Source organism: Chiloscyllium punctatum, chromosome 12, assembly GCF_047496795.1.
Source record: "Chiloscyllium punctatum isolate Juve2018m chromosome 12, sChiPun1.3, whole genome shotgun sequence".
NCBI classification, from domain to species: Eukaryota; Metazoa; Chordata; class Chondrichthyes; order Orectolobiformes; family Hemiscylliidae; genus Chiloscyllium; species Chiloscyllium punctatum.
The window spans coordinates 30,302,582-30,317,260 of record NC_092750.1 but is presented as its reverse complement, the minus strand read 5'-3'; the positions used below and the strand labels follow the sequence as shown (position 1 = coordinate 30,317,260).

At 37.8% G+C, this 14,679-nt stretch overlaps 1 protein-coding gene across 17 annotated transcripts in view; it reads left to right on the top strand.

Annotated features, from left to right (window-relative positions):
• The window catches only part of ptpdc1a (protein tyrosine phosphatase domain containing 1a), a 139,466-nt gene extending 130,133 nt beyond the window's left edge, over window positions 1-9,333 (top strand). For 16 of the 17 annotated variants that reach the window (XM_072582242.1, XM_072582253.1, XM_072582244.1 and 13 more), the window contains 3 exons: window positions 478-663; window positions 1,060-1,170; window positions 8,113-9,333. In XM_072582242.1, coding sequence (XP_072438343.1) covers window positions 478-663; window positions 1,060-1,170; window positions 8,113-8,250 — 435 coding nt within the window. In that variant the 3' untranslated portion in view covers window positions 8,251-9,333. Of the gene's footprint in view, window positions 1-477; window positions 664-1,059; window positions 1,171-1,774; window positions 3,972-8,112 lie in introns of those variants that run through there. The other variant, XM_072582250.1, reaches the window with a different exon arrangement.
• Window positions 9,334-14,679: the final 5,346 nt, after the last annotated feature.

The following is a 14,679-nucleotide window of genomic DNA, read 5'->3' as shown; positions in this document are numbered from 1 at the left end:
TAAGCTCGAAGGTTGAACCTAACTATTTTTCATGTCTTCGACTTTAATAAGTCTCTCAATTCATTTTGACCACTCCTTATTCATGGGTAATTACAGAACTGCTAGTGAAGCTCAAGAACTCTGAAGTTCATTATAAGACGAAGAAAAGCCATACCCAGGTAGAGTTTATTGTAGAATATCTTTCTAACACTCTCATTTGTGATGCAGTGCAAAGCTGCAAATGTGGGTTCAATTCATACACTGGCTGAAGTTGCCATGAAGGAATCTTCTTATCAACCTGTCCCCTCACCTTACCCTCAGGTTAAACCACCACTAGTTGCGTCTCTCTAATGAGAGAGCATCCCACATTCTGGTGAAACTACAAGAATTTTACTTTTATATGAGTATTAATAATATGTGTTTTTGAAGTGCTCACTGTTCATAACGTCCATATAAGCTTTTGCTAAATCTAACTGTAACCAGTACTTTTTTTTTCAGCGGGAACTTAATATTAGAGAAGGAACTTGGGAGAGAATTCGTACAGAAAAGAATCCTTATGTGCTGTGTAGTCTTATGTGGTCCTGGCTGGAACAGTTGAAAGAACCAGTTATAAGTAGGGAAGATGTGGAAACTTTGGCACATAAATATATGGATCCCAATAAAGCATTTTATTCATTAGAAAAGGTAATTTTCAGTTTTCTTGTATTTCATATCCATCCATTCTATACTTTAACATAGCAAAGTAATTTTCACTAGCCTTTCTGTTGAACCTATAAATGTAGGACTGAAGAGTGGAACTAGAAATTCTCTGGGGGAGGGGAGAGGAGAATCTACCCGTTTGATGCATGATTGAAACCTATAGTATGAATCATTCTTCTTGTGAGTCTTGGTTAGTGTCTAGAGTTATACTGATTCTATTCATTTTTAATAAATGTCTTTATTTGATTAAGGCATATTTAAAAGGCAGTTCATCAATATGAAATGGAAATAGTTCGATAATATGATATAATCGTATATGACTATATAATATTCTTGTTAGCATAATATTCACTTACATGGTATTTTATCACTTTAAACAAGGGCCAATATCAGACACTGCTTTGCATTCTTGATTGTATGGCACAATTGCGTAATCTACCGTTTGATGTAGAAGATGCTATACTTACTCGGGCAATTCGAGCTTTTACTAAGGTAAGTGCTCCATCTCTTGGGGGGAAACGAATTGAATGAAGTCTTGGAGTGACAGAATTAGGGAAATGCTGTTTTATTTCACTATTCAAACCTAAACGTTGTACTTCCATAGAAATGAATAGAAAAGGTTTTTTTAATTCCTGCGGTCTGTGTTTCATGTTGATTAAATTACATCTGAATTTAATCACTGTTATATAATTAAATATGACAGCTAATTTATGCCAACTAAGAGCCAACAAATAGCGAAGAGATGACTTTTTTTGTTCATGTTGGTTGAGGGATAAATGTTGGACAAAAGGTACACAATAGAGAATAAATAGGATTACGGTTTATTATTAGAAAGTGATTGTAATCTGTTTGCCTGAAGACTTTGCAAATGACGTTTGACTGATCTTGTATATTTTTATAATTTTGTGATATTTGTATGAATGATAACACCCAATCAAATCAAGAGCCAGAAAGAGAGAGCAGAAGCTTCTTGAGCCCATTGGGTTAAATTCATTCAGTGTCAAGTAATGTAGATTAAGGTCATATTGAAGAAAAAAACCAGTCAAGTTTGCATTATAAGTAACTGTTAACAATGCGATCCTTTTCTTTTGCATAGACATAGTGCAGAAAGGTTGTGGTGTCAAAAAAATCTCACCGTTTCAGGCATGGAGAACATCTCGATACCTAGAACATGGATGGGAAATAAATGCTGACCTAGCTAGTGACCCTCAGGTCCTAAGAACAAGTAACAAAAGAAACAAATGACACATTGAGTAGACTCTCCATTGTGAATGTTTGTAGGTTCTCAAAACATGGGCGTTAAAAGTGGGCGGTTTTTATTGCCCTGTATTAGTCAGGAATAAATCATTGTCAAGATTCTGTTGTACATGTTGAGGCAGTCATGTGGTTAGCATTAATGATTTATCCCTGTTATAGAGTATTGTGCTACATTCATTTCCTTGAATGATCAATCCTCCCATCCCTTCCCCACCTATCTAGCCTATGATTCAATTCAAGAGATTTAAATGATGGAGATGATTAAAGTTCTTATATCTCTTTGTTTTACGTCCAGTGGAAGCTGAGCATCACTTTGCATATTTTCCTGCAGCCAGTCCTGCATTTTACAGCAGCTGATAGAATTTAATTAATAAATCTGGATTGTAAAGCTAGCCTCAGTAATGGTGACCATTACAGCTAATATTGATTGTTGTAAAAAGCCAACCGGTTTACTAATGTCCTTTTGGGAAGAAAATCTGCTGCCCCTGTCTAGCATAATTTGCGATTCCAGACGCATAGTAATATGGTTGAATCTTAACTGTCCTCCAACATGGCCTAGCAATCCACTCAGTTCAAGGGCACGTTGGAATGGACAACAATGTTGGCCTTTTCAACAATGCCCACCTTCCACGAAAGAACAAAAAATCTTAAAATAATTAATTCTATTAATGTCTCCTGATAATGTGTATCCATTAGAGTTGAGAAAGTATTTTTTTAATGAAAATGATGTAGCGTGAAAAGGTTAACAATATAATCAAATTGAATGATTCATACTTATTTATACCAATAAATCTTCTGTGATATCACCCAAAACGAGCAGTTCTCTTGTCTGTCTGTCATATTGCTGCTACTTGCTCTCCATTTCCACTTGTGGTTGGCAGTGTCTTCTTCCATTTTTGCACCTTTCTCTTATTTTGGAGGCAATGGGGCATCAATGGGGAAGGGATGCTTCAACAATCATCGTAACCAGTCCTTTCCAGTTGACTCCCCTTATCCTTTTCATTCATGCCCCTCACCCGATATAGTCCCTTCTTCCCAACTGCCATTATGTGTGCTGTAACCCCAATTCATTATCACTTTGAGCCAGTCTTCCTCTTTTGTTTAGCTTTCTTTCTAAAAGTGACATACTCCTCCTTAAACTTTGCCTCTGTCATTGCTGTACATTCTCATCCATATTGCTCCACAATAATAGCTCTTATTGATAGTAATATCGTATTTTTAATGTAGAAAACGCAAGCATTTTGCAGCAACTTCATCAGACATAAATCTACAGTAAGATGAAAAAATATATTGGCAAGTACATCTTAAGACTGTCCTGTTTAATCAAGAATTGAAGGATGCTGTTCAAGAAGCTGAGTATGAAGGCAAAGATGTTTAGGGAGAGAATTCTAGAGCTTGTAGCCCAGAGACAGCAGGTGGATCTACGAATTCTGAGATTAAAGTAATACGGAATATGCAACAGGCTACATTTAGAAGGATCCAGATTTCTGTGGGTTTAGGGCTGGAGAAAATTGTATAAATGGGTCAGATGAGACTATGAAGGTTTGGAACACAAGGATGTGAATTTTAAATTTGAGGTATTGGACCCAGGGCTAATTAGATCAAGAATTGGAAGAGGAAGTATGGTTGAAAGCCTCCTTGCTGAATGCCTCTCCTTTCCTTATCCTTCTCTCTTACTTACTTGCTCTTGATTTCCTTCCTTTCTAGTGTGAACTTTACCTCTGCCCTTTCCTACTATTTGTTGATGACGTTATACAATACTTTAAAAAAGTGAAATTTGTTCCCGGTAAAGACAAAGTATGAGATTTTAACTCATTCGTCTCTACCTGTTTGGACAGAGTTAAAATCAGGCACATAATCCATAGTCTGCTTTCATAACTACCCATCAGTTTGTTTTCTTCTTTATTGGATAACTAACACTGTCATTTTGAAAGCCGGGGACTGGTTGGTCAGTTGGCTGGATGGCTATTTTGTAATGGCAAAAGTGAGGACTGCAGATGCTGGAAACCAGTTTAGATCAGAATGGTGCTGGAAAAGCACAGCATGTCAGGCAGCATCCGAGGAGCAGGAAAATCGACATTTCGGGCAAAAGCCTTTAATCAGGAATAGAGCTCTGATTAGGGGCTTTTGCCCGAAATGTCTATTTTCCTGCTCCTTGGATGCTGCCTGACCTCTGTGCTTTTCCAGCACCACTCTGATCTAAACCCTGGCTATTTTGCAATACAGAGTGACGCCAACTTGATTGAGTTTTTTTAAGAAGTAACAGAGGTTTGATGAGGGCAGAGTGGTAGGTGTGATCTATATGGACTTCAGTAAGGCATTCGTCATGGTTCCTCTTGGGAGACTGGTTAGCAAGGTTAGATCTCATGGAATACAGGGAGAACTAGCCTTTGGATACAGAACTGGCTCAAAGGAAGAAGACAGGATGGTGGTGGAGAGTTGCTTTTCAGATGGGAGGCCTGTGACCAGTGGAGTGCCACAAGGATCGGTGCTGAGTACATTGCTTTTCATCATTTACATAAATTATTTTGATGTGAATATAGGAGGTATGGTTAGTAAGTTTGCAGGTGACACCAAAATTGGAGGCATAATGGACAGCAAAGAAACTTACCTCACGGTACAACGGGATCTTGATCAGATGGGCCAATGGGCTGTGGAGTGGCAGAAGGAGTTTAACTTAGGTAAATGTGAGGTACTGCATTTTGGGAAAGCAAATCAGAGCAGGACTTTTACATTTAATGATAAGGTCCTGGGGAGTGTTGCTGAACAAAGAGACCTTGGAGTGCAGGTTCGTAGCTCCTTGAAAGTGGAGTCGCAGGTAGATAGGATAGTGACCAAGGTATTTGATATGCTTTCCTTTATTGGTCAGAGCATTGAGTATAGGAGTTGGGAGGTCATGTTGTAGCTGTACAAGACATTGGTTAGGCCACTTTTGGAATCTTGCATGCAATTCTGGTCTCCTTCCTATCGGAAGGAAGTTGTGAAAAATGAGAGGATTCAGAAAAGATATACAAGGATGATGCCAGGTTTGGAGGATTTGAGCTATAGTAAGAGGCTGAATAGATTGGGGCTGTTTACCCTGGAGCGTCAGAGGCTGAGGGGTGACCTTATAGAGGTTTATAAAATCATAAGGGGCATTGATAGGATAAATAGATAAGATCGTTTCCCTGGGGTGGGGGTGTCCAGAACTAGAGGCCATAGGTTTAGGGTGAGAGGGGAAAGATTTAAAAGGGACCTAAGGGGCAACTTTTTCACGCAGAGCATGGTGCGTGATGGAATGAGCTACCAGAGGAAGTGGGGGAAGCTGGTACAATTGCAGCATTTAAAAGGCAGAGCATATGAATAGGAAGGGTTTAGAGGGATATTGGCCAAGTCCTGGCAAATGGGACTAGATTAGGTTAGGATATCTGGTCGGCATGGATGGGTTGAACTGAAGGGTCTGTTTTCATGCTGTACATCTCTATGACTCTCTGACTGTATAACAGCATGTGTTCAGATCCCATGCTGGGGTTACCGTGAAGGACTTTTCTTCTCAAACCTTCCCCTCACCTTAGTGTGCTGACCTTGGGTTAAACTACCACCAGTTGTTTCTCTCTTCTCATTTCTCATCTGTCTAATGAAAGGGCAGCGCTATGGACTAGTAGGATGATGGCAACTTTACCTTTATTGAAAGCCGACTTGAACTAACGTACTTATAAATACTTCAAATAATAAGTAGGCTTGTGCATAGACTGCAGTAATTGCTGAGAATCACAGGTTATTCGAGGTACTGTATTGATACTGTTTCAAAAAAATGCATAAGCAAGGTATTTGTAGCCCAATTAATATATTTAGCAACATCTGTAGAAATTAGATGAATGAACCATGGGATAGCTGATAGATGTTGATTTATATTTTAAAAAGTGTGGATATTTGGTATTGACGATATGTGACCATAATGGAAAGATCTTTAATAGCAACAATGCAAAATGTTCTGCATGTGAGTTTTGTGAACTAAATTATCCTGTCAAATTTGCTCTCAGCAATGAGGTGCATTTTGTCTACGAGTCAAAATAGTTTATTTAAACCAGTATAAATAGAAGCTTGAAGATTAACAATTGAAGCAGAGATTGAGAAAAGGAACAATGACAATTTCAGAAATAACGGCAAAATGAATGAGTTTGATGACTGTAGACATTAATGAGGGGATGTGATCCATTTGCCCAAAACTAGAGGGTATAGGTTCGTGCTGAGGGGGAATGTTTTAAAAGGGACCTAAGGGGCAATTTTTTCACACAGAGGGTGGTGCGTGTATGGAATGAGCTGCCAGAGGAAATAGTGGAAACTAATACAATTACAACATTTTAAAAGGCATCCGGATGGGTATATGAATAGGAGGCTTTGAAGGGATGTGGGCCAAATGCTGGCAAATGGGACTCGATTAATTTAGGATATTGGTTGGCATGGATGAGTTGGACTGAAGAGTCTGTTTCTATGCTGTACAGCTCTGTGACTCTATAACTCTAATAGATATAAACAAGAAACTTTAAAATTGAGAACAACATTAGAAAACAAGCAGAATGTTAACAATCCTTTGTCAAAATACAACATTGTAAGCACTTCCATTCAATGTGGAATACTACTTATGAGAAGATTCCACTTCATGACATTAACGCTGTATAATTTGATACCTTAGAAAATATTGGTTGATTGAGGCAGGAGTGGCAAATATATACACATAAACATGTAGCAATAAGTAGAACATAAGTGGGTGCTAAGTAGAACATGATATTTATAACTTTGTAGGGCCAATCTAAAGCTAACTGTAGTGAACAAAATATAGTATTGATGTTCTAGTTTTGTTTGATATACCAAATGGGCCAAAGGGTCTTTTTATGTGCTGTAGATCTCTGACCCTACATTGGAAGGGAGGAGTGGCTTTGTGGAGCTTTTTCCTGGGGGATGAAACTGCTATAAATTTATAGCTCGTACATGGCCAGTGGAAAGAAAGGCCTGTTGAGTCGTTATTTCCTCACTTCATGATTTCTTGTGGTCTTCCAGTTGGAAATACCAATCTGTGTAGAATAAATATTTGTGTATCAATAGTTTATTAGAATAAAACAAAGAATGAGTGCTAGATATCTGAAACAAAGAAAAACAGAATTTTCTGGAGAAACTCAGGTCTGGCAGCATCTGTGAAGAGAAAACAGCATTAACTGTTTGAGTTCAGTGATCCTTTTTCAGAACTGTTTGCAGCTATAATATCTTTTCCGAGCTGCTATCAGAAATATTAACACTTTTCTTTTCACAGATGCTGCCAACCTTCTGAGTTTCTCCAACAATTTCTATTTTTGTTTGCAATCGTTTGTTACAATTCTGCTCTCTTCCATTTTTTTTAAACAGTATTCAATAGTATTCTTGCTTAAGTGGAAGAAACAACACTATTATTTGACAAATTACGTCTGATTCAACTTAAAATTAAATGGGAAACTAAAATTATGATCTGCTTTTCTTTCCTTATCATTAAACTAATGTACAAAATAACCTTGATTATCTGAACAATCGTTATCCAAACAAAATACTCCCCATCTATCTTGTTCAGGTAATTGAGGTTGTTCTGCACATCTTTCAGTAAAATAGACTGAGTAATGATTAGACATGAGGTGCTGCTTTTGTTGGTGTTGTAGAAAAGGATTACATGAGTTTGACTGAGAAAGGAGCAAACATCACAGGAGCTGATCACAGCAGAACCAATATGGGGTTAGAATTAATTTGGGAGGGAAAAACAGTTTGGTTCTTGTTGCTTGCTACACAGGGACCTCTAAAACTGTACAGTTGTGAAGTTGAGCAAGAACAACTGTAAGCCATTTTCCAGCCAAATTGCTCACATTCTTGTGAAAGCATACGCATAAATAGTAGCTATAAAGACTATAAAGGATAGTAGCTTGCATGTTGAGCTAATTTTTTTACAACTAGTTGATGCCTTCAGATGGGGTAGGGAGAAGATTGGAAGAAAAACTATTCAAAATGAAAACGAAGGAATATTATAAATTTTCCATCTACTTAGCTTTTCTTATTTATTGTTTCTTGAGTTAAATCTCATTGTGGCTGACTACTGCACAATAGATATGGGGCTCTATATTAGAGTTTCTTAATTGTCAATTGGTTAAAAGGTATTTCTGTTATATTTTTCCCCAGGTCAGTTTTGATGCTGATGAGGGTCCTAAGGTTTACAATACACTCAAAACCATATTAAAGCCAATCTTAGAAGACAAGCAAGCAAAACTTGCAAATTGTGAAGTTTCGAATAACTGTGCACAAAGTATAGGTTTGTAGATTCACTGAGCAAGAATGTAAAACATTCAGTTTTTCTGTTCCTGTTACCATCCCCAAAACATAGGGAGTATTTGAAAAACTATATTATAGAGCAGGGCACTTTAATTAGGCAGTAAAGTTTAAAATTCAGTTTCACACACTTAATTGTTGACAATACATGCTTTACAAAAACAAGCTTTGTTTTAAAAGAACAAGATGTATCATTGAGAAAAAAAATCCTGCTCTATAACTTGCTCATTAAATATATGAACTGGCCACCAGTATTTAATGAGGTCTATTTGTTTAAAATCTGTCATGATTTTAAGTGCCATATATCAAAGTGGCAATATGTTGTTATTTTGAAGATGTTTAGTGTTTACAGTCATATAGTATATTTTGTACTGTACATGCTTTTTACTTGTAAAATATTTTATTGCTTTCCATGTCGAGTGTTACATGTTTAATGCAATAATCCAATGTTACATAGAAAAATGAAAGTGTATTTGAAAAATGTATGAAGAGAAAATTCATGACAGTTTAGGTTGTTTTTATGAATTTTTAATAAGTGCATTACCCAGCAACTGTGATTTATTCTAAGGATAACATTCTTAGTGTATTTAAAACTGCAACAAAAGTACATGTAATTGAGATCTTAATAAATGTGTTAAAAATGTCTTGTACTCAGAATGCTATGTCCACAAACTTATTTATTTACTTACAATGCATTCTTCTCAAAGCATCATAAGCTTTGAAATGGCTTATTGTTTGAACAGAGCTCCTGATGGTCTTTTAGGAAAGTAAGCACAATGGAAAATTGAGGTGTATGTTAATTTCACCTGATCTGAAATGCTGGTACCTGTATGTAGAATTGTTTTATTTGTCATTGTAATACAATTTAGTGTTTTATGTAAAAAGAATGTTAATAAGAATATAAACAATGTAAAATATTGCATAATCTTTTATTTATTTCATTTTACTTTAATTTGTCCTGTGGAAGCACTTCGTATTCTCAATAGGTTATTTTATAAATATATATCACCTGTTTTCACCACCAACATGTAAGTTTGTTGCAGAGTAGACAACAGTGATAATAAAGTTAAATATACAGCTTATGAAACTAAGAATAAAAAAAAAATTCATTCGATCTGTGCAGAATTGTGGAATACATTTACAATTTTAGTGGGACTTAAATTTGTGCGTTTATTATTTTCAGTTCTCTGCTCAGCTCCAGTTGTAAAGTCCAGCTTCTGAGCTTTGTGATCTACTTATCCTATGTATCCCATCTAATGGTGAGGTGTTCTTCCTTTACCTTGTGAATATATTTCAGAGCATTTACACTGTTTTCAAAACCCTTCATTTTCTTATTATAGCCTATGTGATGTTTCCTAGCTAAACTACTCCACACGTAATATCTTCTCTAATGATACAACTGATTTGAAAAACTAAAATGGTCTGTAGTATGGAATGTGAGTAGAGTTGGAGAAACTGATGCGATTGAAGATTGATAAATCCCTACAGCTTGAGTACTTAGGAAGTGGCTCAAGAAATAGTGGATGCATTGGTCATCTTCCAGGATCCTTTCTATTCTGGAATAGTTCCTGTAAATTGGAGAGTAGCTAATGTATCCCCACTATTTAAGAAGGAGGTAGAGAGAAAACATGCAATTATAGACCAATGAATTTGATGTCTTTAGTGGGGAAGATGCCGGTGTCCGTCATTAAGGATTTAATAGCAGAGCACTTCAAAAACAGTGGTAGAATCAAATACAGTCCACATAGATTTACAAAAGGGAAACCGTGCTTGACAAATCTACAGGAATTATTTGAGGATGGAACTAGTAAAGTTGATTGGGGGAGCCGGTTTATGTGGTTTATTTGGACTCTCAGAAGGCTTTAAACAGTTCCACATAAGAGATTAATATGTGAAAAAACACACAGATTGGTATATTAAGTTAGATAGGAGATTGGTTAGCAGACAGGAAACAAAGAATAGGGATAAATGGGTCTTTTTCTCAATGGCCGGCAATGATTAGTGAGATACCACACAGGTACAATCACAGCTATTCTCAATATATGTTAATGATTAAGATGAGGGAATTAAACATTCCAATTTGCAGATGGCACAAAACTGGGTGGAAGGAGATGCTGTGAGGAAATACAGAGCTAACATCCTTTTTCACTATTGCGTTAATCTCCTCTTTAACCAGCAATGCAACTCCACTGCCTTTTCCTTTTTGTCAATCTGTCTTGTATACGGAATACCCCTGGATGTTCAGTTTGAATGCCAGATTACCCTGAAGCCATGTCTCTCTTATCCTGACTATATCATCCTGTTTTCATCTATTTGGTTAATTAATTCATCATTTTATTGTGAATGCTCAGTGCATTAAGGCACACAGCTTTGAGGCTTGTATTTTTTAGCATTTTTGTCCTGTTACCAATATTTTTCTATGTGTCCCTGTTTGATCCTGACCCTTGATTTCTGTGTGTGTGTATTTTTTAATATCCTTTTCTGACTTTTGTTCTGGTCCTTGAACCCCTTCCTTTGACTCTTCCAATCACCCCACCATTTTAGTTTAAAGCCTCCCCAACCTTATAGAAATATACCCCCTTGGACATCAGTAACCTATTCAATTTATACTATTTCCCTGCCCCAGAACCAGTCCCAGTGACTCAGGAATCTGAAACCCTACCCTCACTGCTTCTCTTCAGCCATGTATTCATCTAATAGGTCCTCTGTTTTTGCTCTGACTAGCACATGGTACTGATACTGAGATCACTACCTTTTGAGGTCCTATTTGTCACCTTACTTTCTAACTTCCCATATTCTGGTTTTAGAACGTTATTGTTTTTTTTTGTAACCAATTTGTCCCACAGGCACCGGCTGTTCATCCTACCCCTCCAGAATGTCTTGCAGCTGCACTGAGATAACCTTGATTCTAGAACCAGGGAAGTAACAAATCATACTGGAGTCTCATTTCTGGCCATAGAAATGGCTATCAATTCCCTAAATATTCAATCCCTATAATCATTGCATTCCTATATTTTTTATTCCTCCCCTGTAAAGCAGAATGAATTGTTGTGCAACAAATTTGGCTGTTGCTTCTTTCACTAAAGAGGCCATTCTCCTCAACAGTATCCAAATCTGTATATCTATTTTTCAGGGAAAGAGCCACAAGAAACTCCTGCTCTGCCTGTTTGGTCTCTTGCTTGCCTGGTGGTCAGCAACTCCTTTCTTGCATGTGGAGTCTCTGCCTGCTATGTGACTACCTCTCTATGTGCTATCCACGAGACTCTTCAGCCCTCAGCTGCACAGTGACCCCAGCTGCTGCTCCAGCTTCAAAGTTTTTAGGAGCTGCAGCTGGAGACATCTCCTGTACACGATGGTCCTGGGCACTGAAAATCTTCCTGGGTTCCAAAATAGAGCAGAAGAGCACACTGTGGCTTTGAGCTCTCCTGCTATGTCTCCCCCCTTTAAACTGAGCCTTTTGGAAGATGCTTAATATCAAATAACATGAATTGCTTTTGGGCTATTTATTCCCTGGTCCTTGCACTATAGAATATAGTCCTTACTAAGTATAAACCACAACATGTACAACCAAAATGAAAGGAAAAAGTAACACACACACACACACACACACTCTCTCTCTCTACTATCTGTCAATAAGCTGTTCCGGGATGAAGACATGACAGCCATGGAGCGTAGACGGCCTTGTCATAGATAGCCAAGACATAAACTTTCTTTATGGATTGTTACTGAACCAGAACAATTCACAGCACAGTTGTCACACATGTACCACCATGAGATGCAGCCCTAATCTCATTGATTTATGAGCTGTTGTTTGTTGAGCATCAGTGATTGTCCTAGGCTTGTATTTGGTATGACAGTGGGTCATACTGAATGTCTAACCGACATATTGAACTTATAAATAAGTCAAAGTTTTGGTTAACAATAATATGAAAAAAAATATACAAACCAAAGAAGGGTAGGAATGTGAATTGAGGGCTTAATTCAGTGACTGCATGAAATGTTCCTGTGTAGACTATACACTGTCTTGAGAGAGACCACAGAATGTTGAACTTGAGGGTGTCTATAAACTTCAGACAGATAACTTCAAAGTAAGAGGTGTAAAGCAAAAGCTGAATTATTATCTTGTAATTGAAGATTAATAAAGGCTGGTTACAAACTCAACAGAAATTGTTTTCTCTTAAGAGTTGTATTCCAGACTGTGAACATAAGTAAGAAGCATTTTTGGGCAAAACAAGTTTGCGCTTTCCCTTCTTAGGAACAGTGAAAAAGGACTTTTCTTTTTAACAAAAAGCTACAATCTTGGGACTCAGTGTGCTGTCCTGTGGGGCAAGTGTATGTTGTGAATGTCACAGCTGAAGAACATCAACTAGGCACCCTTGCGCTTGCAAATAAAGTCTTTTGTTGATTCCTAGGAGGATATGACAAATCAGCAAAACCACGTTTAAGAAAAATGAAAAATTTCCTTCTGTTAACTTATAGAATCAAGACTTTCTATTTAAACTGCTTGTCTGCTCAGGTCAGCAAGACTGGAACCACACAACTTTCATGGCTGCAGTATTTTACCATCTTACTCCTAGCGAACAAGCCAAAGATTTATGTTGATATACTTTTGATAATTGTTGCACTTTCTTCACTTTTCAATTCTAGTCTCTGTGTATATAGCATTTAAAAAGCATTCCTCATGTTTTATTCACTTTTCTTAATCCAAGTAACCCTAATTAAATTGGCTGTCTTTAAAACATAAATAATTAGAACTGGGAAAGGCAACCTTTTGGGTTAAGTTAAATTGTTGCAACCGACTGGAGTGAGGTGATGATTAAATAATGGGAAGCCAGTGTCTCTCTCTTCACCTGGGAGTATTATGATATCAAGCATCCAGAATCATAATGAATTGGGAACCCTTCCCTAGGGACTGGATTAACAGAACCCCATTCCTTTCCTGCCATTATTGTCATACTCTAGTTTAACATCTTTACTGAGTGCTGCCAATTAACCAGTAAACAATGTACTCCAAAACAGGATGGCAGCCTAATACAATATGCCCAGTTTTGAAGTTAATATCTGCAGTGAAAAATGTCCCCTGCTGGTGCCATGGTGCCATTGAGTTCCACTCAATCTCAAAGCACAATTTTTAGGCATTACCATGCTGACCAAACCTTCTGGACCTTAGAATCTCCTCAGGCCAGGACATTGGTACCTGAATATATTGTGACCCTACATCACCCCATCACCTGGAATATCTTACATACGTTATTATGGCTTCTGTTCCAGCGAGGTCTTCCTGTGTATAGAGATTGTACCCATTTATATTTCCCCTCACTTACCACTTGACTTCCTCTCTTCCTTTCCCTTTTGTTTCTCCTCTTTACTATGGCACTGAATATTTTATAGCAGATATTTTCTGTTACAATTTATTTAGTTGAAAATGGGTAGTCATTAAAATCTTTGGGCTCTGCAAGTGATTGCTCCTGCCTCTTGATCAGTAGGGAATGTAGGAGATCAATCCAGAATTGGAAAAATTGATCAATTTTGCTTCCAATTTCTACCTTGCTCTCACGTTTACCTTGCTAAACTTTAACACCTCCTCAAATATCCATATTCACACCCTGCTTCTTGTAAGGTCTCCATTTCCTTCTCTCTGCATTGTCTCCTCAGTTTCTTTGTATCCATCACATCTATTTTAATGATGCCACCTTCCACAAGTCTCAGAAATGTCGTTTATCAATAACTGAGGAGTTTCCATCATTGTGGTTGACAGGGCTCTGAGGCACACACGACAGATTTCCTGCACTTCTGCCTTCACTCCCATTCCCTCCCCTCCCACAATGACGATAGGGCTCCCCCTTGTTCTCACTTTCCTCCCAACAGCAACCACATCCAGAGGATCATAAACTATTTCCACCACCTCCAGTGCAATGCCACCATCAAACAAACATTTCCCTCACTAGCATTCCACAGGGACTCTACCCTCTGGGACACCCTGGTCCACTTCTCTTCCACTCTCAATAACTCCTCACATCGCTATGAATCTTTCCATGCAATCACAGAAGGTCAACACTTGCCCATTTACCTCCTCCCTCCTTGCTAATAAAGGCTTCAGACACATCTTCCAGGTGAAACAATAGTTTATCTGCCCTACATTCAATCTCGCAGAGACTTAGAGATGCAGAGCACGGAAACTGACCTTTTGGTCCAACTCGTCCACGCCGACCAGATATCCCAACCCAATCTAGTCCCACCTGCCAGTACATGCTCATATCCCTCCAAACCCTGCCTATTCATATACTCATCTAAATGCCTTTTAAATGTTGCAATCGTACTTGCCTCCACCACTTCATTTTGCAGCTCATTCCATACATGTACCACCCTCTGTGTGAAAAAGTTGCCCCTTAGGTCTCTTTTTTTATCTTTCCCCTCTCA